The sequence below is a fragment of the Cricetulus griseus genome, chromosome 8, assembly GCF_003668045.3.
Source record: "Cricetulus griseus strain 17A/GY chromosome 8, alternate assembly CriGri-PICRH-1.0, whole genome shotgun sequence".
NCBI lineage: Eukaryota > Metazoa > Chordata > Mammalia > Rodentia > Cricetidae > Cricetulus > Cricetulus griseus.
This window is the reverse complement of record NC_048601.1, coordinates 3,364,250-3,391,988: the sequence shown is the minus strand read 5'-3', so window position 1 is coordinate 3,391,988 and position 27,739 is coordinate 3,364,250. Positions and strand designations below refer to the sequence as shown.

Below are 27,739 nucleotides of genomic sequence, written 5' to 3'. Positions count from 1 at the left end.
TACCAGGCCACAGGTGACACCAATCACAGTGAGCTGGGCGCTCCTCCATCAACCACTAATCAGAGAATGCCTCAGAGACACGCCTACAGGCTGCTCTCCTGGAGGCATTTGCTCAATTAAGAGTCCCTAGATATATAGATATGTCTAGGTTTGTGTCAACTAACACACATTGTTTACAGGACTGGACATTTTTCATGTAGCCATCCCAGTCATGTGTTCTGTTATGCATAAGCAACTCAAACCCACCAAACCCCAACCCTGCCGTACTGATCAGCACAGCTAAGCCTAGATACCCGGGCCCTGCAGTACAGATCAACAAAGCTTTTACCACACCCAGACATCCAGGCACTAGGAGGCCACTGTACTCACAATCCACATTCCCCCAGCTATTGCTCAATCTGGTGTCAGGTCCTGACCACAAACATATGGTGCCAATTTTGTGAGCATGAAGAATATAAAAGTTACAGAGCTGAGGGGCCTTCCACCCAGATTTCAAAGAAAAGCCTGGGAAGGCAGGCTACACTGGGAATAAAGGGAGGGTCTCTACAGGCGGGTCCTGAAATGGCAATGTGTGGAGCTGAGGATGAAACCTAAGCCTCTCTAGACACCCAAGAACATTAGCGATACCAGGAGCATCTGTTGAGCAGGTCACAGGCACATGGGCTAAAATGGCAAAGCAATATGGGTGGGGCCTCCCCACCCTGGGAATCCACAGCACACTACCGCTTGCCCTGAACCAGATACACAGCTACAGAATTCAATGCTTGCCCTGCTGTGTCTCAGTCTTGCTTTGGTAGGCTCCTTCCTTGCTGCTCCTATCCCAACCTTATGGAATGGAAGTATATGCTCTATTTCACTGTGGAAGTATGCAACATTGATTCCACACAGGCTCACAGCTAAGAGTCCTTCCTTGGGCCTCAGAGAAAACTCTGAGTTTGGACTCTGGAGTGACATTGGAACTGTTAATGCCATGGAAACTCTCAGGGATGGATTGAGGGTATCTTGTGTTGTGAGGTGGGCATGAAAGGCGTGTTAAACTTTGAATATAAAATATCCATCTAAAAAAAAATCCATCCAAAGTCTATTTGTAGTTGGCAGTAGCAAGCAGGACCCAACAGGAGGACATAGGTCACCTGGGGTTATTTTTTGTCCTCTCTTTTTTCTTTCCCTGCTTCCATGACTTATCTGTCATAAGGTGGACAGCTGCTTCCTCCACAAGCCCTCCCAACTGTAATGGATGAACCTCCAAAGCTGTGAGCTAAAATAAATCCTCTTCTAAGTGCTTTATGCCAGATATTGCCCATGGAGACAAAAAACAAAAATAACTAAACCAGTATCTGACAGTAGAGGAAGGACAGGCATGCAGATTCTGGGCCAAGCCTCTCAGAAGGCAGAGATGCTGGAATGAAAGTGCCCAGAGAAGCAGAACAGAGACCACTGTCAACAGGACAGAGAGCCAGCTGCAAGGAGAGCAGGAGGCTAGGAAGACATGAGGAAGGAAGGCACAGAAAAGGTGGAAAGTCTCGGACAATCTCAGGGAAGCAGGGACCTGATCCAACCCTGACACACACACACACACACACACACACACACACACACACACACACACACACACACCCTCCTCCTCCTCCTCTTCTCCCTCCAGATGTGGACAGATATGACATAAGAGTTCAGAACTGGCCAAATTAATGGCATTTTAGAACCCACAGCCTTGGTGAAGGATCAGATTCAGGGGGTACAAAGTACGATTTGCAAATGATGCCAGGATGTCTGTCTGGATGCAAAGTGGGAGCGCTGGAACTGCCCACAACTTGAGAAGGGGCACACAGATAAATGGAAACGTCAGGTAAACATCTAGACTCAAGACTCTACATCAGAGAAGGACTTGGGCTTCAGTCAACCTGGGATCAATATTTGAGAGTTGCTGATCCCAGGAAGCAAGTGCCTACAGACAGTGAAGGGACCAGGTCTAGGGTTTGAGTCTGCCATACCTCAATATCTGGAAGTGGGAAGATACCGAGAGATCAGTCAAGTGGCAGGGGAGTGGCCAATAAGGTGAAAGACACATCGACAGACAGACAGACAGACAGACTGGCTGACTCCGGGAACACAGATAAAGGACTTAAGGAGCTCGATCAGTAAAGTGCTTACCTTACAGGCTTGCCTTACTAGTTCAAGCCTCAGAATACATCTTAAAAATGAGAAAAAATCAGCTTGGTATGGTGGCACACACATGAAACCAGTGCTGGAGGCAGAAACAGGGAGGTGCTTGTTCACTGGCTGGTGACAGACTCAGTGAGAAACCCTGTCCCTAAAACTAAGATGGATAGAACCTCTGAAGAATGATACCCCAGGTTGACCTCTACCCTCCACACAGCCATTACACACACCCCTGCACACATGAACAGATACACACTCGGGGGAGGGGGTTAGAACTGATGGACTAGAATGGATACTGCCGACCACATGAAGCACTAAGCATTCAGGGAAGGACGAGAAACAACATAAAACTGGGTCTGCAAAGTTACCACTGAGCGAAAGGTGCCACAGAGGGGGCAAAATCTACAGAAGACACGTCTCCAGTCCCTGCCACGATAGCTTCTTGGGCCACATAAAAAGAACACTTTCAAGTGAATCTTATTAATGTCCATTCAACTTTTTACAAAATTGCCGGACATTGGTTGGTGACCCACACCTTTAATCCCAACACTTGGAAGGCAGAGGCAGGCAGATCTCTGTGAGTTCGAGGCCAGCCTGGTCTACAGAGCGAGTGCCAGGATAGGCTCCAAAGCTACACAGAGAAACCCTGTCTCGAAAAACCAAAAACAAACAAACAAAAAAATCAACAAAATCATAGCACATCTGCTTAGTCCTGTCTAACAAAGACCACGCAGAAGCAGTTTTATGGCAGACACACATTCTCCCCATCTCCAAACTTCTGCTTGGCAGGAAAGGGAGCGAATGGCCCAAGCAATCTACTGAAAACACGGTATCCTGGTCTGTCTTGTTAATCGATGACTGATATGACACTCAGTGGACACACATCCTATATTATTTCTTGGTCTAATTTTGTTCTGTCAGGACATTACTCAGAGTACAGCTGGTGGCCGTAAGGTCTCCAAAGGGATAGCCAAGGCGGAAACATCTTCAAAAAATTACACCTACAGTCTGAGACTAACACCAATCATCACCCACCCCTTCTAGGTGGCCTCCTGATAATGGCCCGAGTCCCCTGACTGCAACAACAAGCAGTTACCAAGACGAAGAAAACCATTTCTGCCCCACACGCACAGGTTTCAGCTGCATTAGAACATAGATCAAAGTGGGCCGCCATTAACAGTCTGAAAGGCAGCAACAACTTCTTCTGGGTCTAATGACTTGGTCACTGCCCCGGTGTGCTGTTTTACAGCTCATGGGCCCCGTCTCTGTCGGGACATCAGAAAGATGACCACATGAGACAATATAACACAGCGAGCTTATTAAAAGCTATTTTTCAGGAAAGATTTTCTGTGTGTCTTTCAAAAATGATTTTTACATTTATTAAACAGCTTTGCCGGAGTCTCCTTCTACCACATGTGTTCCCAGGCTCAAACTTGGCAGCAAGCTCCTTTACCCGATAAAGCCCTTTACCCACTGGACCACTCCTGTGGGTGCTTGCCCCTTATGAGGGATAAAGGCCATGAAGAGGAAAATGGAAGACACAAACAGTAGTGACTCCAGACGGCTTTCTGAGAACCCCAAGACCTGGTAGTGATGACTACAGAAAAGTGTGGGAAGGAAGCAGAAGCCGCGTGGCTGCTAGCTTTGAGACTTCATTTGTCTTTTTAGATAAACTCTTCTCCGAGTTTCTACCGAAATACAATTGTGCAGGCTCAGGCAGGCTACGGAGAATCCAAAGATACGGAAACAGAACATCGGACACAGCCCAAAAGAGAACCAGTATAGGGCATGGGCAAAACACTGGCAGACACGAAGGCTAACTTTGAGAAGCTGCTGGAGCTGGGGGTTGGGATGGAAGCCTTCCTTCCCAGGCTATAACAAGCAGGGGGGTCAGCTGAAAATTATGCATCTGGACTCCAGGAGCAAAATTATGAGGCCACCTAGAAGTTTTCTAAGTTTCACAGCTTTATAGTTTCAAAGTAGGCCTGGCAAGGAGGACTGGTGACTCGTGGTATATGTTACACCTTTGCTTGACTGGACTGCCCCATGTTGCTGCTCAGGTAAAATCAGGGTAAAAGCTATAATAAAGAAAACTTGGAGTCAGTGTGAGAATCTTTACATTTTAAGTTGTGTAGAAATAAAAACCAAAGCATGCTAAACATAGGAATGGCATCATTTTAGAAATAGATGCTGAAAACTAAGACTGGACACCAGCCATGAGCTCTCCTCTTTCACCCCTGCCATGTTGGGTGCCCTCAACCCAGCTTCCAGCACAACTCTTCACCAGCTCCTTCTCTCTGATGGCAATCAATGGCTCCGGGGTTTTAGGAGTTTGCTGTTCACACCTGAGTCTGATGCTTTTCCTTGACAGCAGTTTGTATCAAGTGATGTCTGCACACGGCTTCACACAGACCTGAATCCATGCATGCCTGGCTTCTTGCACACCTGGTGTGGTGGTTTGAATGAGGCCTCCATTGGTCATAGGGAATGGCACTGTTAGGAGGTGTGGCCTTGATGGTGTAGGTGCAGCCTTGTTGGAGGAAGTGTGTCACTGAGGGGTGGGCTTTGAGGTTTCAGATGCTCAACCAGGCCCAGTGTCACTTTCTCTTCCTGCTGCCTACTGATCTGGATGAAGAACTCGTGGCTCCTTCTCCAGCACCATGTCTGCCTAAGTGATCCATGCTCTCTGCCACGATGATAATGGACTGACTTTCTGAACTGTAAGCTGCCCCCAATTAAATGTTTTCCTGTATAAGAGTTGCTGTGGCCTCCTCCCTCCACCTCATATATGATTTTTAGACATAGAGCTAAGGATCACCAGCCTACAATCCACACTGCCAGAGGAGCTAGGAAACAAGGAGGACCCCACGAGAAGATTGCATAGTCCCTTGAGGAAGGGGAGGGGGACAAGAACCCTTAAGCAAATTGGGAGCACAGGAGGGGGGAGAGAAAGGAGGTGGGAAAGGGAGAAGGGGTGGGGGAGGAGAACAAGAGGACTGAGATGGGGGAGGAATAGAGGAGGGCAAGAAGGGAGATGCCTTGATAGAGGGAGACAGTACAGGTTTGAAGAGAGGTCTGGCACAGGGGAAATGTTAGGGGATCCACAGGGATGACCCCAACTAAGAATTTAGGCAGTGGTGAAGAGGCTGCCTTTGATGCCCTTCCCCTATGATGAAATTGATGTCTACCTTGGTTAACATTCCTAGAACATTCATCCAATAGTTGATCGAAACAGAAACAGGCACCCACAGCTAAGCACTGAACCATACTCCTGGAATCCAGTTGCAGAGAAGGAGGAGGGATGAGCAAAGGAGCCAAGACAGGGCTGGAGAAACCCACAGAAACAGTTGACCTGACCTAGTGAGAGCATGCAGACCCTAGTCGTAAAGCCGGGGAAACAGCATTGGACCAAACCAAGCCCTCTGAATGTGGGTGCCAGCTAGGAGGCCAAGACAGTCTATGGGACCTCCAACAGTGGAGCCAGTGTTTATCCCTAGAGCACAAATGGGCGTTGGCAGCCCATTCCCTATGGAGGGATACTATTGCAGCCCAGATACAGGAAGGAGGGTCTAGGCCCTCCCCTGAATCATATGACAGACTTGAAGGTCCCCTGTGGAGGACCTCACTATCTCTGGGGAGGAGGTGGGGGGTGGGTTGGGTGTTGGTGGGGAACATTGGATGGGAGGGCGAGGGAATGGGGGGATGGATATGTAAATATGAGTGCCTCTAAAATAACAATAATAATATTTAAAAAAAAAAAAGAGTTGCTGAGGCATGTCATCTCTTCGCAGCAATAGAAACTCTGAGATACCTGATTTCATGCAATTTCAGCTTCCAGCTTAATTCACGTCCGATCTCATGTGTAGCTGGCTTCATTCACATTCTACTACCCTGCATGCCTGGCTTCATACATGCTTGGCTTCATGCATGCCTTGATACATGCATACCTGGCTTCATGCATTTTTCAGCTTCCAGCTTAATTCATGCCCAGCTTCATGCATAGTATCTGTCAGGTCTGGCTATATGCATGCCTGGCTTCATGCATGTTTAGCATCATGCAAGCCCAAGTAATGTTTGTCTGGTTGCATGAACACAAGGTCTGGCTCTCGCCTGTATGAACAGTCTGTTTTTGCCTCTCTCAATGTCATTATGTCATCAATATCACTTAGGACTCGGAGAAGCTCCTGAAACTGCCCAAAAGGCTTCTCACAGCCTTGTGATAATCCTGGTAATGACATAATGCCACCAAGGCCTTTGCAAAGAGCAGGATGCGCTAAGAACTTATTGTGTGTTACCTCACCGGCTCTTCCCAGGGCCCCTGGGAAAATGTATTTATTGTAAGGCAACCAGGGTTACAGTGCCTTTCCCAGTATATGTAAGGCAGTCAGGGAAAGACAGAGTTTGGATCTGAACCCCAGTCTGACTGATTCCTTTGACATCCCTTCCAGATCCCACTGCAGTGGCTCTTGGGTCACCCCAGGACCAACCGTGGTGCCACATAAGACTTGTTTCAAACGTCTTGTCTCCCAAGTGCCGAGTCTGAGACCCTGGGGAGCGGGGCTCAGCCATCTGTATGGAAAGCTGCGCAGAAGGCCACCTGGGTTGTTTTGTTACTAGAATGTGGAAACTTCCTGAAGAGAGAGGAAGGGACCCTGTGCCCTGGGTTTCCTCTTCTGGAAAATGCCAGGTGGTTTCATGTCTACCCTGGAAAAGCTCTGCTTTGAAGGACAAAAAAAGAAGCTGAGGTGAACAAAGGCCTCAGCAGTCAACCTGAGCAGACAGGCAGGAATTCCAGGAAGCCTCCCAGAGTGGAGCCTTCATGTAATAAGCAATACTTCATAATCAGCCACTTAAGCAAACTCAGGAAAACAAAAGGTGCACAGTCTCTGAATTCCTAAGTGGAAAGATTGCGTGGGTGCAGGAGTAGCTGGGTCAGGCAGCCACCACTAGCTCTCTTTAGTTTTAAGAAAATTAGCTCCATGTTAGCGTGACAGCTGACAACTTCTGAGAGTGTGACCTTGCTCTCTCTCTCTCCAGCTTATCTCAGTCAGAGGCACCAGGGAACTCCGAAGATTCATGCCCATCCACCTGGAAGGTCTTTAACATCCTCCTGCACCAGTGCAGTCCCTGAATTTACCCTTCGCTTCAAGGACTCCTCGGGAGCTGACCACAGCTGGTGAGAGCTGCACTTTCCTCATGTCAGTGGCAACAGCAACGGTAATGGTGTGAGCTAAGTGTGGAAGACCTAGCTGTGATTTAGCCCAGAAAGGAAGGACGAAGTGACTTCTTGCTGGTCACACAAAGATGATGTAAAACGGGAAGGGACTAACTACGCCTGTACTTGAACCTAGTGAAGATCACTCTACCACACCAAAAGCAAAACGAACACATTTCCTCTGGAAACGCTTGACTAACTAGGAAGAACACATGATCCACCTTTTCGTCCAGGGTTGTTCTTGGCTGCCCGGGTTTACGGTGGGAGCGCTAGCGTATGGATTTCATCTCCCCTCCTCCAGAAAGAGTGCAAGGGAGGCCACCAACTACCAGATACGGTAGCAATCGTACTTGTAAGATTCTGGGAATCCCCAGCCTCTAACAAGTTTAGGCCTGCATAAGCTACTAGGGCTGCAGGGGGCAGGACGGCCTAAGGGACTGCGCAGGTCACCTTAATTTGTACCAGGTCTAAGGAGCTGTGGATATTCTGCCTTTCCTAGAAAAATCCTTATTCAAATTTCACATCTTGTCGCTCTTAAAACTCAAATGAGAGAGCCTGGTATGGTGGCTCACACCTGTATTCCCAATACTTATGGGGCTGAGGCAGGATGATAGCTGTGAGTTTGAGGCTTGCCTGGAGTTACTCCAGGCCCACCTGCACTATGGAATGAAGCCTTGTTTGAAAAAATATATATATAAAGCCCCTGGTGCTAATAATGATTTGTTATGCAAAAGAGACAGCACAAAAGAGTAAACAGCATCCCTTCCTTGTTACTTACACATTTTCCCAGAGAAAACACTCAAGGCAGACGTATCTATAAAATGATACCTATTGCCACATGCCACCTCCCAATTTAAAAAAAAAAAGGAAACAGACTCAAAGTAAAGGCAGAATGTGATCTGGGGAACATTCATGAAAAGTCCAGATGACCAAATTATCAGAGCCAGGGAAGACTGTAACAGGGATCATGAGAAGTCTGCTCACGGTCCTCCCTGGACCACTTGAGGCCTCCTCCATCTGTGGCTTTAATTGCCTTCTCGGCAAAAGGTTAACTAGAAAATGGCCTCTGCCAAATGTCTCCTCCAACATTGTAGCAAGGCTCCTACAATTCCCTTTAGTAACAGACAAATGCTGTCATTTATAAATGTAAACTGTCACCTGTCACGGCCCACGCCAAGTTAGGTGTTCTGTTTACAGTAACAACGTCGCTCACGATCTCCTGGAGCTCATTCACAACTTCATGGATAAAACAGACTAGATCGAAATGTAGTTGGTTTAACTGCAAATTTTTCATCTAGACATTTACTGCTTAATCAAAATCAGTACCAATCAATACCGATGATCTTACCCCACGAAGAGCGTTTAACTTACCCTTGCCATATCCACCAAGAAGTTTTCAAATAACTTCCAAATGTGGTTACTTGTATAGATTTCTTTCATCTCCACTTCCGTGTCAACATAACAGTGATTGACGAAGTTCACGTATGCAATCTTCACCTGTGTGAGTTTCAAACGCAAAAGCAAGTTCAATTTTTCACCCACCGCCTTCCATTCTACAACATGAAATGCCGTCTTGCGGGCTCCTGTAGCAGATCACGGTTTGTTTTGGACATGTGCAGGCTCCCTGCTCTCTTCCCTTTAACAGCTATTCCACCCTGGTCCAGGGAAGCCTGTGGTCCATCATTCCATTCCCCCACACCCAGAGACTGCTGTGAAAACAAGAGCTTAACTCAGAGCAAACCTAGCGTCCTTGAGACACTAGGAAGAGCTCAAGTGTCTCCGAGAGAAGGCTGTACATAGAAACAAATCATGTCAGTCATTCCATGGGATTCCGGGACTCTGAGACAGAGCCATGAGGAAGAAGGACGAGCTTTCCTGCCTACCGGGCTTCCTGCGGCTCCACTGGCGTCTAGAAAACAATCCTCAATGGCGTGTGCCGTGTTGAGACTGGCCATGGGCTAGGATGAGCTGAGACACCATCATCTCCAAAGCAGCTGTACTTACTCATTGTCCACCAGGCATGAAGCCCTTGGGCCATCCCCATGTCTCCTCTAATTGAACAAAATCTCTCTCAATCCTATTAAGCAGATGCAGTGACTGTTTTACTTTAAAACTGTGGATGCTGGAAGTGTTGGTGACTGCGGGAGTCAACAACACAGTTAAAGAACATTGGATAAAAACCCTGACTCACTGTTGAAGTTGCTGGAGACACATTTGCTGGCATCTGCTCTGACTGAGGTACCCAAATGATAATTGTGAACCATACATGGCCATTACCCTCCTAGAGCCGACCCTCTTGGAGGAAGGCATGAGGTTTAATGAAAGTCAACTGGCCAGTTCTCCATTGGAGATGTGGGTGGCCGTATCTGCATAGCCAGAGGACTCTTCTCTGAAGAAGTAAAGCATGAAATGAACACAGGAAAGGCGGGACCCCAAGCAGGAACTGAACACGGGGTCTGGCATGGAAAGACCAGGACCTCGGATAAAGACTGAGCCCACGGTCCTCTCCTCCACTCCACCCTTCTCTGCTGTGCCATCTCAGCCCCACCAAAGCAGGAAGGACCCTGGGACTGAGATGCTAACGGTTCCACATAAATACTCCTTCAGGTTCTTGACTGTGTTGTCATGGCTCAAGGTGACCGGAATAGGGACTGAGACCTCCCCTGACCCCTTTTGATTTTATGTCCTTTAGTGTATAGCACATATTTATGAACTTGTCGTGACATACCATAACAGCGGAAAAGAAAGAAATCATTACACTGTGTGTTCCTGGAAGCCTCACTGACAATCCGGGTTTCCTCAGCCGATAATCACTCTCTGCCAGGTATTTTTCCCCAGTTGTCAAAGCTGAGGTAGAAGAGAGGCTGAGAGAGGGTGTGGCATGCTCTCGAGAAGACTCATACTCTGTGCAGCCAGGTAAAGCCATGGATCTATGGTGGGTCCCTGCAGCACCGGCCTAGGCTCTCTCACCAATGACTGACTCACCAATGAGCTACCGGGTTCACACTCAAAACTACAAGTGAACCTTTCCCTGAAAACCCACTACCTTACGAGACATTTGTAGTTGTTAGTCAAGGGGCCTGTCTTCCTTCTGTGCAAACAAAGCTCAAAGTCTTTGTGCTCTTTTCCACTTTGAAAATTACATGACCAATAATCCCTCTACTAAATATGTGGTGTCATCATAACTATTACCATGGGAGACGCCCAACACCCAGGTGAGCTTTAAAGACAGGAGCATTCTACACGTGATAAGCGTTTGTCGGGCTGACCTCAGGGATACAGTCGTCATGGGTCACCACCCTCACGATGTCGTCCAGAGGCAAGAGAGAATTGCACTTGATTTCGGTGTAGACGTTCTTCCCCTCCGTACAGGCTGCCAGCAACTCCACAAGGGTGATGTGGTAGGCTAGGGGGCCGCTCTCATCCCCGCGGGCTCTCTCTGAGCACATCATGTTGAGGAGGATGGGAAATGATGCTCTGTCGTTGTAAAATATCAGCACATCTTCACCCCCGTTGATCAACTGAAGTGAAGAAAAGAGGCCGCATAGCAGATTTCGACATTTCTAAGAGTTTCGACCTACCTGACGACACACAGATCTGTTTACAAACAGAAACAAGCACGCGGACACACACACACACACACACACACACACACACTGCAAAAGCAGAGCTTCCTCGGGTAGGAGGAGAGAAAGGTCAAATGCCAAGTGACTGGTGACTGATGCTGCCAAAACTGGGCCGGGGATATGAGACCAGCAGATGGGATAAGAACCAAACAGCACTGAGCCAGTCCTGGGGGTGCAGACCTGTAACCCCAGCACTAGGGAAGCGAACGTCTGAGTTCCTGAGTCTGTTTTCTATAAAGTAGTAAAGTGAAGGACTGGAAAGACAGAGAAGCCCCTGCTCCTGCAGAGGACCAGAGGATCTGACGCCCTCTTCTGGCCTCTTCAGGCAGTGCACTCACGTGCACAAACCCACAGACTGACACACTTCTATACACATTAAAAATGAAATGAATCATAGAAAAGCATTCGCATTAGTAAGTAAGCAAACTTACACATTGCTTCAAGTACTTACAACTGTATGAATACCTGGAAATGTCCTCATTTTATGGGAGGGCATCGGAGAGTAGAACAGCTGAGATGACAAGCGGGGTACACTTGGACATGAATGTTGAGTGGTACACTTGGGACATGAATGAATGCTCCTCATATTTTGTTGTATGCTTTTAGCGCTCAAGATGGCAGCAAATTTTATTTACCATGCTATTATCTATTACTGACACCAATTTTCTAAGCCTGATAGGAAATATTTGGTCAGGTTATGGATGATATGTAAATTTCAATTTAGTTACTATATTTAAATTGGTAACATTTAAATCAATGAGCCAATTAACTGATTGGCTGACTTTGACAGTCCTGTTGCAAAGGAATTTATGTATCCAAATATGCTTATGCATAATATTACAACGATTTCCTTATACACAGAAGCATTTCCTTTGATAGGTGCCAAAGGAAGGGCCTACGTATTTGCTTCACAGTGCGCTTTTCATTGTTTATTTACAGGTCATTTGTAAAAGTTTATCGTCTTAGGCTGCATTGCATTTTAAGATTTCTGGGTGACATATGAAATCAACACAGAGACATCAGACATCTCTCACTTCTAACTGAAAGGCATGTGGCGATGGAAATTTCCCCAGACCAACGCGATCCCCCCGGGTAACAGCTTCCTTGCAGCTGTGGGTGGAGCTGCTCTGATGCACAGGCCACCAGCCTGCATCTAGTCACCAGTTCTCCAAAGGGCCACCTTTGTGTCCCTAGTGAGCAGCTAACCCACATCAACCTTTCCAAAGCAGTTAGCTCACTTTCCTAAGTTCTTACCTCATTCAAAATACCCAGTTCCTACTGCTCTAATAGAGCCCTGTCAATCACTTATTAACTCATGCGCTGTTCCTCAAAACTATTACAAACAGTGGCAGAGAGTACCTGTCCTATCATTCAGAAAGAGGAATTTTTAAATAGAAAAATGGTGTTAATTCCAAATAACCTTGTGATCTCCTAAGATTTCACCCATTGTAGGAGCTGGAGAGGTGGCTCAATGGTTAAGAGCACTTGTGGCTCTTGCAGAAAACCCAGGCTCAAGTCCCAGCACCCATATCAAGCAGGTTATAAATAGGTGTTGCTCCATCTCCAGGGGATCTAACTCCCTCTACTGGTCTCCACAGGCACATACATACACATGGTGCACAAACAGACATGCACACAGGCACACAGAGACATGAACACATGCTTACATGCACACAGAGACATGCACACAGAGACATGCAGACACGCTTACATGCACGCATGCATACATGCACACATGCTTACATGCACACATTAGTGACATGCACACATGCACACAGAGACATGCACACATGCTTACATGATTACATTCACACAGAGGCATGCACACAGAGACATGCACACATGCTTACATGCACACAGAGGCATGCACACAAGACATGCACACATCCTCACATGCACACATTAGAGACATGCACAACACACACATGCTTACATGCACACAGAGGCATGCACACATGCTTACATGCACATAGAGGCATGCACACAAAGGCATGCACACATGCTCACATGCACACATTAGAGACATGCACACATACACACATACAGACACATATGCATACACACACAATTTTTAACAGAGTAATAAAGTGTATAAAAATCAGGAACCATGAATTTGTTGCCTCCAAGAAATACACCTCTTGATAAAACACAACTACTAAACTCGGGTGAAGAATGGAAAATACTTCTCTAGCAAATCAACCTAGGAGACAAACACGTGCTGATGTTCCCACATCCGACAAAACAGACTTATGATAAAATTAATGGGAAAGAATAAAGAAGGTCATTTTATACTCATTAAGTGAGCAATCAATTATCATTATGTTATAATTATAAACACATATTCTCTGAATATATGTGCATCTAATTGTATGAAACAAACTCAATTATCCCAACACAAGAATATTGTGTGAGATCAACACTTCACCCTCACTAACTGATAGGTCATTTAAACAAAAATAAAAAGAGTAATTTAACAGCTGAATTCAATGATACCATTGATCAAAGGGACTTAACAGATATCCGATGAAACTTAATAGATATTGTATGACATACTATTAAATGATGAATTTGTCATTGATGCAACTAATAAAATAATTCCCAGAAACAAAAGAAAATAAAAGATAATATCTCAAAATATATGGGATACAAGAAAACTTAAATAGGAAATTAATAGCTATGATTGCCTACATGTGTAGGCATACACACACACACACACACACACACACACACACACACACACACACGCACGCACACAGACACACAGACACACACACACAGAGAGAGTCACACACACACACACACACACACACACACACACACACACACACACACACACACACACACACACGATTTTTCAAATTTAAAAATGACCCATTATGTAACGGATCCAATTCCGTTACAGATCAAAAAGAAAAACTCTTAATAAGACCGTGAGGTCAGATGGCCCTGAGTCACTGCACTGCACCAGTGTAAACCTGTGGGTGCCTCAGCAGTCACAGTAAACCCAGATGGCTCCGGAGGTCTTTCCCGCTACAAGCTGGCGACGCGGGTCCAGGCACAAACCTACCTCGGTCATTACCATGTCCTGGCATTTCTTCACGTATTTGCCATCTGCTTTCACGATCGTCTGCAGGAACCGCAGGTACTCCACGTGGCGGCCGTGCGTCTCAATACAGTGCACAAAGTGCTGGACGACCCTCTCGCTGATCTCGTTGCACAGGTGATAGTTGTTCATGAAGATGTGTCGCATGGTTTCTGCTTCCAGGAGCTGAGCAGAGAGGGCGCACCTGCGTGACTGGGCGGGGCCAGGGTTCTACACCACAGGGCCTATGTTCCCTGACTGCCATGGGCCTGGTGTCCTAAGTGAAGCCACCATGAGTGGCCAGTGCCTGTCCTGGGTGAGACACCATGAGTCATGAACCACTGAAGGACAGACAGACATCTGCCTCACAATGGGACTCAGCTGGAGAGAGGAAATTAGCAAGTGCACTGTCAGCGACTTGGGGGCAGCTTATTCGTTATTCCAACTTGGCTCTAAAGATCTGCTAGTTTTTTATCCTTTTGTGAGAGTATGGTATAAGCATGTGTGTTGTGTGCACACGTATATGTGCTCACAGGTACACGTGCTGTACATGTATGGACATGCACATGCAGAGACCACAGCAGGATCGGCGCACTCCTCTGTCACTGTCCTTCTTATTCCCTTGAGGCAGAGTCTCTCACTGAACCTGAGACCTATCCCAATTACACTGACCGGCCAGCAGGCTCCTCCAGTTCTCCTGTCTCTGCCGTCCACACCGATATTACGGGCACACGAGGCCGTGTCTGGCTTCTATGTGGGCACTGGGGATCTGAACCCAGGTCCTCACGTTTCCACAGAAATGCTCTTCTTCAGCCCCAAGATCTGCCCCCAGGCTTTCAGCCAGTCATAGTCAACGCAACCTTGGAATATTCAGCATCTAGCTCCTGTGAGTTTGTTTTCGGTTCGGGTTTTGTGGTGCTAGGTCCTGAACACGCCAGACAAACTGTCGATTACTGAGCTACAACCCCAGCTTCCATATTTAGCTTCATCATGGTATCATGAAAAAAGCACTAAGCTTTCTAAAATCCTTATTCTAACATTGAATCGCATGTCGTAAATGAAACCACCGTTTGCAGATGAAATTTGTCTAAATTTTCTAATTAAGAGTTTCTTCTACGGAAACACTCAAGTTTATGGAGTGAATCTCCAGGGAAGAACGATGTGCAAAGGTCAACAAAGTTTTTCACAGAGCAGTAAATGCTGTACGCGCTCTGCCGTAAGTGTTAGGGGCCGCCACGGTACTTACTCCAGGAGTCAGGAACAGGTTGAGATGTTTGTGAAGGAGAACTTGATTCTGTGGGTTCCCCCGGCAGAAGTTCTGCAGGAAGGCGTGGGCTAATTCCATCACCTCGTTCATCTTCTCATCGTTCTGCAGGCGAAAGGGCAGCACGTGACACCGAGAACGGAGGACAGGCTTACACAAAACCACCTCCCTCCACCAAGCATGCCGCCTCCGTGGCTCTGTCCCTTCCTTTCTAGACCGTTCTCTCCTTCTCTATTCTTCCTGCCTGTCTGCTCCATTCCTCCCACCCTCTCCATCTTTCCTCCAGACTTTCCAATTACCCACCCATGCCCATGCTAACAAAAAATGTGAATTAAAGGCTGGATGAAGGACGGGGTATTCTCAATGGAACCTCAGGAAAGAATAGTTAGTTATTACAAAGGGAGAGGGAGGTCCTTACAGTGGACAAACCAGCAGACGCATCCATCACTCATGTGGGAACAAATCAGAGCCTCATGTGCCTGCTAGGAAGCTCGACACAGAAACTAGAATCCTTCCATGTTCCCACTGAAGATACCTGAGCAAAGGAGGAAGTGAGGGACGCTCTCCAGAATAACTGTCAGTCTACAAGAGAGATCAGGACTGAGAGAGAGCAGACAGAACAACCAAGCCCAGAGTTAGCGTGCTCCTAAAGCAGATGCTTTTCTCAACCGGACATGGCTGGAACTATGGAAGAAACCTGCGCGCTGTGTTGGATTAGGTGATGGTGTATCGTGCTTCTTCCTAATTTACAAGGTGGAAGCAGGTTTCACAAAAGCACACCCTTGTGTGTGGGAAACACAGGAAAGAATCCAAGGACACTGGGCAATGGGTAGGGGTTGTCCTCTTAAACAATTAAGGAGAGAAAAATTCTTTAAACTTGGTGATACATTTTCAGTAACACAGATCTGAAGGAAGGCGGGACAGGGCAAACCTTTTCGTAGGGGATCTGCAGAAGGTCCAGCACCACCGCGTGAGCCCCCATGTTCTTCAGCAATCGCTGGTGTTGGTTGCGACACTTCTTGTTCTGCACGCAGAGCTTACTCAGCCTGATCAAGATCTTTAACGAGATGAAGTGCTGCATTAGACACAGCCATGTAACATGCACCTGAACAAAAACAACCCCTGTGTGCACACGCAGAGAGACCGCACCCAGGCTGCTGACCTCCTTGACGATCCGGTAGTTGTTGCCTTTGTTGCTGTCAATTTGCGGCGTCTTCACGCCATCCTGCACCGGACTCAAGAGGTTGGATTCCTGAAGAGAACATATGTGTTATATGTTTGTAATAACTTACCACTCTTACAATAAAAATAAAATTTGTAGTGATTTTATTTTATTTTATTTTTTGGCGAACCAATGAGTTTATTAGGGTTCCTTACAGAAGCATGGCTGACATAAAGGCAACTAGACTTCTAGAAAGTCCAACCCTCAGCGTGGCTTAGTGATGGCCAAGTGGTTTTATTTAAAATTGTTGTTTGAGCTTTTATTGGTGCATCAAAATTTTCTCAGCTTGAGGGAAACATGCACACTACCATAACCTCATAAAAACCAAGTTACACGATAAATAGATGAGTAGCATTGCTGAGCATTAATTAGTGAAAATTAAAAATAAAGGGCTGTTGGACATATTGCTAGTTTACAAATCTATGTGTGCTGCAGACATACCATGGGTTTATATTTTCAGGAGGGGAAACAGTTAAAATCAAGGGCACACCAGTCATAATTCTATCACCAAAGACAAGATGTAAGGAAATGATGAACAAAGGAGCAAGCACATCACGGCATTGAGATACATGTCAGGGAATAAAAGGCCAACTTAACCCCAGGATGCTGTGCCCGGTTACCATGACATCCGTAAGAGTCAAACTTGGAGCAGATCAAGTGTGTGCAGGAAAATGAAGAAAGAAAAAATAGAAATTAAATTAAAAAATAATATTTCAAATTACTGCACTCGTAAGACTTATGGACAATTCTGAGACACCGAAAATAAGTAATTTCAATAACCACTATCTGCTACATCACATTCAGAAAGAAATCCAGGACACGTACACACTTTAAATATCAGCTATTGGAATTGCCATATAAAAAGTACCTATTAGCAATGTTTTCCCATAAAACGTTTGTAAGTCTCACTATGTGCCTACACTAGCCTACTGTGAGCTCCTCTGAGAGAAATAAAAGATCCTGCAGCCACCTCAGGAACCCTGAAATGAGAAATCAGAGGTGTGAACCGAGTAAGACTTGCAATCCAAGGAGAGGAAAAGAGCAGCCTCAGCCTCAGGCAGCGTGACTAGAGGAGCCCAAGTTTAAGCTGAGGTCTTCAAGATGAACACTAGCTAGCTGAGTATGAGGGGTGCCTCATAGGCGGTGGGGCAGAGTTTCCAGAGAAATCAAAGGTACCACGGGGAGAGCATCTGGAATATGCACGGAAAGTGGTAAGAACTGTTTACAGCCTGCACAGAACCGCACCTGGGATCAATGTCAAGTTCAAGTTGCATCAAAAACACTCTAACCTCCTGCATGTTGGTAGTGTGGGGCTCCCTTGTTTAGTGGGGGCTGCCATCTAAGCTCAGGAAAAAGCAACAGAGGTGCATGAGGAAAATTGACATTGTGTTTTGTTTGTCCCAAGCTCAGGAGCAATTAAAAAATTAACTCAACCTGAGGAGTTAAAGCAAATGCTTTCCCTGTTAGTCAAAGGAAGCCGGCGAAGGGCTCTGAGCCACAGAAAGGTGCGGTCCATCTGAAGCTGGCACCTCTCATCAGCTTGGCGTTTCTTCTTCAGGTAATTCCTGGTAAATACTGTCCCTGCTCTCCTGGTCTGAAACTCGCCTGCCATTGCCAAGCATGAAAACCCCTGTAAACACCACCCCAGTATCATCACTACCCAGAAGGCTCTCTTGTGTCTGTGCCTCCGAGAACTGGCCTTTGGAGTCATGGGTTTCGGGAACACCATCTCCCCAAATCCTCTCCCTACTTCATGCCCCCTTTGTTTCCGAGACATGAGCAGGCTCAACCCTCTGCGACCTCTCACCGTATAAAAAAGTGTGGGCAGGTTGAGGTCATTGAGAGTTACTGCTTGCCCCAGCAGACTTGAGTCACAGACACTTCTCCCACTGGAGAGGCAACTGTGCCCCACATTTAACCTCCCTCTCCCTCTCCAGCATCCGTCTCCGACTCAGAACAACTGGGGTCACCAATGATGGGAGAGACGGACACTGGAAGCCTTTAGGGTTTAGAAAGGCGGATGGGAGCTGGTCTGTCAGCTGTCACCATGGCTCGAGGGGGAGCTGAGGGCAGCACAGCCTCCACCCCAGGTACAGAAGGGGGACAAGTGAGACACTGTCGGCCAGACAAGAGTCTAAGAAGAGACTAGTGCTAACCCTGCCTTGTTGGGGAGGTTGGTGCAGCCCACAGGTAACCAGCTCCGTAGGATACTCAGCTAGACTCCAGCCGGAGAATTTCCAGTTCCTATCAAAAAGGATTCACCGGTGAGAAGCAAAGGTTTCAAATTCTAGAATTGTAACCAAATGTTTTTTTTTGTTTGTTTGTTTTTTCTAAACTGGGCCTCCTATAATCTCAGCGCACTAGAAACAGGGGAATCTGAGTGCAAAATCACGAGATTGAGGCAAGCCTGGGCTACTTGGTACCCTATCTCAAAAAACAAAAACAAAACAAAACACTAGACTCCCTCTTCGAATCACAGAAGTGGGGCCCGTATTTTCATAAGGCCATTTCACCAGGAAGAACAGCTCTGATGAACCAATATCAAGATCTTAACCTGAGAGCAAGTCTCAAGGCTAGCAGAGCTCCTCACGCGGAGTCTGCCAACATTAAAGAAAACAGCAAAAACAAGCAGCAAAGCCTGGCAGACAACGACCTCAGGAGAAAGCCATCTTGCTTTTAAAATAGCAGCCTTGGGCTGGGGATACAGCCCATTGGCAGAGCCCTTGCCTGGAATGTACATGGTCCTGGGTTTGAATCCTAGCACCATTAAAAGGAAAGTAACACTGGCCACGGCATTACGATAATTATGCTCTTTGGTTCAACCCAAGGGAAGAGACAAAAAAATGCTCAGCTCTCTGAAGAAATTATGAAGAATAATTACTTTAATTTAAAGATGCCAGGAGTCAACAAAAGGCGGGAACACTGGAGAATTCAATAAACAATCCTTTTTAATTTCTGAAAATAAGTCAGTGTAAGCAAGCTGAACAAAAACATCAACCCACAGAATATCTGGATAATTCCAAGGCAGGGATAAAGATTCAGAAATATGCAAACTTATGCAGTGTGTAAGGGCAGTTTGTATTATTATTATTATTATTATTATTATTATTATTAACAGGCTTTAAAAAGATGTTTCAAGGTTTTACATCCCTAGGATCAGAAATTGATGGTGTTCATTATATCCTACACAACATTAAACCCAGGTCAGTGATCAAATCCACAAAGCCCTGAACTTATTCTAATGACAAAATACTGGAAAACTACAGTGTAGGAGAATTAGTTACGTAAAACCCCAGAGCTGAGTAGGCCTGGGCAGGTTGGGGGGCGGCGCCATGCTTACAGCACAAATCCAAATGACATTTTGACAACTGTCACAAAGGACTAATATGGTACCGTCAACTACACGACCTAAACTTATTTCTTCTAGGTGAGCATTCAAAGCTAGCTGATCTCACAGGGATATATGCAATCACACACTACATATTCAGACTATAAGCCAGGAGCTCAGAAACAGAGCAGGAACAGTCTTCCCGGAAGAGAGAGTGCTGCTCAAAACAGTTCATCACAGTTCTTTTTCTCTTTTCCTTAAAAAAGAGTGTGTGTGTGTGTGCGCGTGCGTGCGTGCGTGCGTGCGTGCGTGCGTGCGTGCGTGCGTGCGTGTGCACGCGTGCACTCGACAGGCGGGGAGAGGGAGGGAGGAAGACAGAGAGAATGCACTGGCATTAGTAATCCAGCATCTAAAATCTAAGCAGGAGGCTTCCAGCTTTTTTATTTATTTTTTTTATTTTTATTTTTTTGCTTCTGGCTTTTAAAAACAGAACTTTCCAGATCCTAACACGTAGAGCCATGAGGCACCCACAGCTGAGAACTAAGACCATCTATTGGAAACCTTCTCCTCGTTCCATCCCACCACTTTCAGGAGCTGACCCTCCACAGATTGGCCCAGCAGGCGACGCCTCCTGCTCACCGCCGTGTCCAAAGCCTCCTCTTGAAGGAGCCACACAATGAGGAACACCACTGACCAGCCAGTCTTATCCCTAATTCTGACGGCAAATGTCCATTTCCCGCCCCACACTCCTACAGGCCATATGGGGGAACAGTAATGGCCCATCTTTCAGGTTTTGTCAGTCAATCCAATTTCAGTTTAGTTGACACTCAGAATGAATGTCCCCTCACCACCACCCCTGCACACACATTTCAGATAAGTGAAAGATAACTCCTGTGGGCCATGAGACACTTTGTCTCCATCGTTAAGGGCAATGCCAGCTACCTAGGCCCATGTCTGGCAGATTACAGAATGAGTAAAATCTGCAGATAAATACACCTGGCCTTGCAAGTAACATCACTGTGGCCCATTGTGGAATCTTGAGGAATTCCTGCTTCCCTCAAAGATGTGTAAGGCTACTTGAGGGCTTGGTCCAGGATCCACAATAGACTCATGAGGCTGTGTGCCGCACAGCGGGCAGATAGCTTGCTTCTGGGTTCTAAACCCAGATCCAAATTCCTTCCCCACATTTCCTTGTCTCTCCATCCCTCTGACGAAGTAACAAAAGGTGTGCCCTGGACACCTTCCTTTTCCTTGGGCTTCAGGAAATACAAGGAATATGTTTGATTGATAGTCTTCTGTTTGTTTTACACAGGATTTCGTGTATCCCAGGTTGGCCCAAACCTCCTAATTAGACAAAGATGACCGTGAACTGATCTCCTTGACTCACCTCAAGTGGTGGGAGTGCCCCACAGCCAGTTTAAGCAGCTGCACACTGCACCAGGTCACCGCATTTCCTGTATCAGACTAAAGAGCCACCCTGTTTCCAGGAAACGGCAGCTGGATTCGTCAACCTTCTAGACCAGTGGTTCTCAACCTTCCTAAAGCTGCGACCCTTTAATACAGTTCTTCGTGTGATGGTGACACCAAACCATAAAATATTTTGTTGCCACTTATTAACTACAGTTTTGCTACTGTTGTGAATTGTAGTGTAAATATCTGTGTTTTTCCAGTGGTTTTAGGCGACCCCTGTGAAAGGGTCATTTGGCCCCAAAGGGGTTGCAGCCCACAGGCTGAGAATCACTGCTCTAGATTCCTTGGAATCTTGGGAAAATCAACATAAGAGGGACCTTAAATACCTGGTAAACAAGCAGAGAAGTCGGATTTACTGTCTGTTCCTCCCTTACTGACAAGTCCTGTTTGTGTCTCTCTTTGTTTGAGCCCAGACCTTTGTCTCTAGCCCTGCAAACTCAAGCTGAAAATTCTGTCCTTACACGGTTCTGAGATTTCGCCCAAGACAAAACACACAAGACAACTGCTGGGTTTGTAGACTCTTATTGCTTCTGGGCTTCCACGCTGGATGAAAGCCATCAACTAGAACATACATCAATCACCTGCAGGAAGTTTGTCATAAACCTTTTGCCATAAGGGACATTTATCAATACCCTGTTAACTCAAATTAAAAACCGTATACACATGCAAGCATGTGCGAGAGCACACACACACACACACACACACACACACACACACACACACACACACACACACCTTTCTAAGAGGGCAAATACATCTCCACAGAAAACAAATGATAAGAAGTAATAATATGAAGTCGTGTGGCTTTGGCTTTCTTCAAGGCTGTTCTAGGGCCTCCTGTGTCATTATTAAAGCTGAATGCTGTGTAGACATCCCTCATGTGATGTTTTGAACGAAAATGGCCCCCAAAGGGATTGGCACTAGTAGGAGGTGTGGCCTTGTTGGAGGAAGTATGTCACTGTTGGGGCAGACTTTAAGGCCTCTTTTGCTCAAACTTCCCTCAGTGTGTCTGTCAGTCGACCTCCTGTTGTCTACAAAATGTAGCACTCTCAGCTCCAGCACCATCTCTGCCTGCACGCCACCGTGTTCTCCGTCATGATGATAAAATGGACTGAACCTCTGAAACTGTAAGCGAGCCTCCCCAGTTAAATGTTTTCTTTATAAGAGTTGCTGTGGTCATGCTGTCTCTTCATAGAAATAAACACCTAACTAAGACATCCAGTAATTTCACTAATGTTTCATCTGCTCATGTGAACTACAAAATCACCTTCAAAGCTCATGAGGCAACAGCACAGACAACTGAGGGGCTGGGTCTCTGAGCTCAAGATAGGGAGGGTCGTAACCTTAGGAGGGATCCTCTCAGTCTCTGGAGCTTGTGTGCTCAACTGTCTTAAGATTATCTTCTCCCATTTATAGTCAGTTCACCCTCAGACAGTTCTTCATAGTCTACACCTCCTACGTGGTTCCCGGATGGGCTCCAGAGGTTGACAGTTGGCAGGGTAGAGATTCCAAATTCATCTAAACCCAAACTCTGGCCAAAGCAGCCAGATCAGCTCAGTGTCAACTAAATGGTCTTAGGGTTTCAAATCAATCAGCAGCTTGTAAAACCATCCAGCGGACACCTCAGATAGGCCTAAGTCGTGTCTCCAGCCTGGGGAGGAGCTATGACATCATCAATTACCCAGAAGGTCATTATTAGATAGTTATCCAATGCTAGCTCCGAGATCTCTGTACTTTACAAGATTAGAGCATAAAAGAGGGCTTTCTAATAAAGAATAATGACACATCTGCTCAAAAAGTTAAACAAAACAGGCCTCCTGAAACAAGACAGTCCCCCAAGGAAACCTTTCTGTTCTAGAAATTTTAGAAACAGCACAAAGCCCACCATAATGCAGATCAACACATTGGAGCCTGACTCCAGTCCGCTTGTGCCTCAAAAGCACACTGTACTATACCGTCAGACCTGCCTCTCTCCTACACTGTAAAACATCCACACGTTAAAGCCTTCACAGAGCTGAAGGATAACACTCTGCGGTGGTCAGGATGAGCCCAAAGCATCCCTGACTCACATAAGGGTGGCTCTGGGAGGAAGAGGGACTGTAAGCCAAGCATGAGCAAGAGAAGGTGAGCCCTTCCTCTAGAGGCAACACAGATGTGCTCCGTGGGTCTGGTTTCCAAGGAACTGCTCTCCCCATCCCCACTGGAACTTTTTAAAGGACACATTGACAATGGAGTGCCTCCATGAAAATGCCCAGACCGCACCATAAAGATGTCAACAGCTGTCCCTGAAGAAGCTTGGAAAAGAGAGGGACAGACACCCAAACAATGCCAGCCCCTCTTCTAGACAACCAGACTTTCGCCCTTGAGGATACTGTCCAGTTCATTCCATTCCCTGAACCACACGCCCACCAAAAGAACAAAAGATTCAGAGCAAAGGAACAGACAGAGATGTACACTGGGTGAGTATTAAAAAGACCTAACTAGGAAACCTGAAAAAAGGAAATATTTCCCCTAGTCACAAAACAAAATGGGTGCTTAATATCAGCCCTAAAGTCATTGAGTGAGTGAGTAATTCTCTTACCAAAAAACTGGAAGCCAGGCACAACAGCATGCCTGTAATCCCAGCACTGAGGAGGCAGAGACAGCACACACACACACACACACACACACACACACACACACACACACACACACACACGCACACACACACACTCATACACATACACACACATACACACTCATACACACACTCACACACATTCTCATATACAGACTCACACACATATACACACTCACACACATACACACACACTCTCATATACACACTCACACACATATACACATTCATACACATACACACACTCACACACACACTCACACACATACACACACATATACACACACTTATACATATTCTCATATACAGACTCACACACACATACACACACTCATACACATACTCACACACACACACAATGTTTTAAAGTAAAAGGAAATGCTGGAAACTACACAGGAGCATAGAAAGAAATAGTTAAAAAACAGAGAAACAAAGTCATGGTGGGAATAATTAACAAGGAAACAACCCTTATGGGTTTTCTCTCTGGAACACGGAGACGCCCAGGTGACCTGCTACACAGACTAAATAAAGAAGTGAGAGCAGGAAGGGCAATCCTGACTTAACCCACAGAGACACTTTCCTGACTTAATCTCCCTTCTAAATTTAGAAAACACATATTTGAAGGTGATGAGTTAGTGGTTTGTTGATGCTGCTACAGGCTGTCCCCCAGCCTGTAAGCCTTTGGATGCCAGCAGAGCCCACGCCCCAGAAGACACATTTGGGAGAGGATAAGGGCAATGCTGGGGTACTCGGGAACATGGCTGACAGACACTAGGTGTGGGACCTGTCCCCTTCTCTGTGATCGTTAGAGATCAGTTCCAGCAATGGGGTAATTTGAAGTTCCCAAGGACACAAAGATAAGGTATTTCACAGTTTGCCTACAGAGATGCTTACCAATTCTTGTTTGTTTAAATTCTGTTGAAATCTCTCACTGAATGGCAGATGAAGGGCCATTTGTAATTAAGTTCACTTTCATCACTGCTAAGCTTTACTTTGATGAGAGGCTGCACTAGCATTTTATCAGGTTGAAAAAAATAACATAAGCATCTTTTTAGATTTAATATATTCAACATAAATCACAGAGAAAAACATATATTTGCCAATATTCGTTTTTTTTTTAAATGAAATGTTTTCCCCCAGCCCTTAAAGAACCTGTGCTATCAGATTATGATAAGAAATCTAAACCGTGGGCTTAAAAGTAGGAGTGTAAATATTTTTAATAGTATCACTTATAAAATAAACAAATAAAAAATTGAAACTTTCGGCTATTGAAGACTTTTTTATTACATAAACAAACCCTAGCAGTCACTCTATTGCCTCTAACACTTAGGCAGCTGAGAGCCCGATGGCTCTGATTTGTTCAGAATACCAAAGGCCTTGTTTACAGCCTCTGTGACACTCAGAGACACAAAGGACTGTTATGCCCACCGCCTGCTGGAGTGCATGCTGACTGCTACTGGCTATTACCGCCTGCTAGAGTGCACGCTGCCTGCTATGGGCTATTCCCACTGACACCAGGATGGATTTCATCCGTATGTTACCAGCATCCTTGGACGCTGGTTCACTCACAATGTAGATTATTAATCTGTGTAGGAGGTTTTTTGTTTTGTTTTGTTTTGTTTTTGTTTTCCAAGACAGGGTTTCTCTGTAGCTTTGGAGGCTGTCCTGGAACTCCCTCTTGTAGACCAGGCTGGTCTCGAACTCACACAGATCCGCCTGCCTCTGCCTACTGAATGCTGGGATTAAAGGTGTGTGCCGCCACCATCCGGCCTCATCTGTGTAAGAGTTAGCACTGTCGCTTCTCACATGCTTTCTTTCTTCTCCTGAAATTACTTCATTTTACATGGGTGCTTCAGGCTTCTGCGTCCACCCATTTGCCTATGTTTCCATCACCTCTTCCCCCTGTGCATTCATATACTCACACCTGGTCATGTGCAAAAGGCTCCTAGTGCCTCTCGCATTAGTCCTAGTCCTTCTGGGGTGTCTGGATTCTTCTGAAGCCTTCTGGAATCTGCTTTCTCCTTCCTTGGAACTCTCCCAATTCCCAGCCATTTCTAACATGAATCACTTAGTCCTGTTGTCATTATTCTTGAATACAAAGCAAGCCTGTGCTATGTGTGTGGACTTTCTCACACTGTTTTATAGGTGTCCGTTTCTGCAGAGCAAGGGCCATATCTGGAGTATCAGATGGATTCCAGACCTCATATTTTAGGAACGGAAATGAGAAATTCCTCTGTGTGCCAGCTAAGGGGGTTACATGTGGATAAAGGGACCCATAGCACACTGGGCAGAGAGTCTGAGAGGAAGACTCTACTCCAGGGAAACACAAACACTCTACTCAAGGGCAGGGGTGGGGCTCAGCTGTGGTCCACATGGCCCATAGCCAACACCAGAACCTACAGATGAAAACACAGAAGAGCTGACCATTGCTCACAACTGTCAGACAGAATGTGAGCAGCCCCTTCCAGACAGCATCCAGATAAAATACTTAAGATGCCTCTTTTTGGTAGGAAGATAGAAACCATGAAAGTTTATAAAAATTTAGGAGCGGTAAGAAGTCCTGGAGTCACTGATGCCCCTCGGGGCTGACGCCCATGCTGGCAACTGTCCTAGAGTCTAAGTGTTAATATGGAGGGCAGGACAGGGAGGGGGGAGGAGGCTGGGGCAAGCCTGGCTGCCAAGAAAGATGAAAATTCTGGCCAGAAGCCACAGAACCACAAACATCAAAGGGAACCACCGCAGTAGTGAGTCAGCGAAACAGCCACAGAAGGACAAGGGGCACCCACGCAGCGTGGCTTTTGCTCTGGCCACAGTCTCAGGGGTGCCCCCTTAGGCTCCTGTACAGAAAGAAAAACCCACTCCAAGATCTGGGACTAGAATTCCCATTCATAAAGAGACCCCCAAAGTCCGTATTTAATGAGGTTACAAAACAGAACTTCTGTAGATTACATTCAGGCCTCAGAGGAATTGCACTTAGAATGCACCTTTGTAATAACAATAGAACAACCCTACTAAAGGCCCCAACTTCTGCGAGAACATGCCTTCCTACAAAGAAGCTAGGTTCTGGATATAAACGTAATTTACAACATTTCCAGTCTCTGGGACAACTCCTGCCCCTTCCATCACCTAAGCAAGAGCCATTGCCAGAGGGCTCCAATCTACAGGCTGTGAACGGACCATCCAGAAGGCAAAGGCCACTGTTAGCTCTGCAGCCCAGGACCCAGGCTCTGAGAAAGTGTCAACTTTCTGGGCTCTAAACCCAAGATGCCTGACTTGAGACAGGTTAGCAGCTGAGGATGTCTGTGGGCTCAGACTGGCAGCGCCCCCTGGCAACAGTCTGGAGAACTACAATTGCCCGAGGAAGGAAAGAACTTTCTTCTTTCTACTTCAAATCTACTTCTGTCTACTGGATATAAAAACACGCAAGCTCAGAATCTGCAAGCAAGGAGCTGTAATATCTCACAACCAAAAAGGCATCCTTAGCTGGACATGTACTCAGAAACAGTAGAACACCCACACGCGAAGTATCACAGAGACAAGCGTAGTCTGTCTACATGGGATGTGAGAAAACGTTACAAACACATTAAGTCAAAGAAGCCTGTTGTCATGTGACCCAACCACACTGCATTCTGCAAAACGTGAAACCTCAGAGTCTCCGGGGCCTCCGAGACGCGAGGTGGATGGGTGAAGTGCGGGGCTGTCCGGGCCGTGGATCTACTCTACGGGTGCTGTTGTGGGTGACAGTATTCATTTTC

At 46.2% G+C, this 27,739-nt stretch overlaps 1 protein-coding gene across 4 annotated transcripts in view; it reads right to left on the bottom strand.

Annotated features, from left to right (window-relative positions):
• Itpr2 (inositol 1,4,5-trisphosphate receptor type 2) overlaps positions 1-27,739 on the bottom strand; it is a 414,122-nt gene that overhangs the window by 218,218 nt on the left and 168,165 nt on the right. For all 4 annotated transcript variants that reach the window (XM_027430112.2, XM_035448791.1, XM_035448792.1 and 1 more), the window contains 6 exons: positions 16,510-16,599; positions 16,279-16,404; positions 15,330-15,452; positions 14,069-14,269; positions 10,645-10,896; positions 8,747-8,872 (listed from right to left, as the gene is read on the bottom strand). In XM_027430112.2, the coding sequence (XP_027285913.1) occupies positions 8,747-8,872; positions 10,645-10,896; positions 14,069-14,269; positions 15,330-15,452; positions 16,279-16,404; positions 16,510-16,599 (918 nt within the window). The remainder of the gene's footprint in view (positions 1-8,746; positions 8,873-10,644; positions 10,897-14,068; positions 14,270-15,329; positions 15,453-16,278; positions 16,405-16,509; positions 16,600-27,739) is intronic.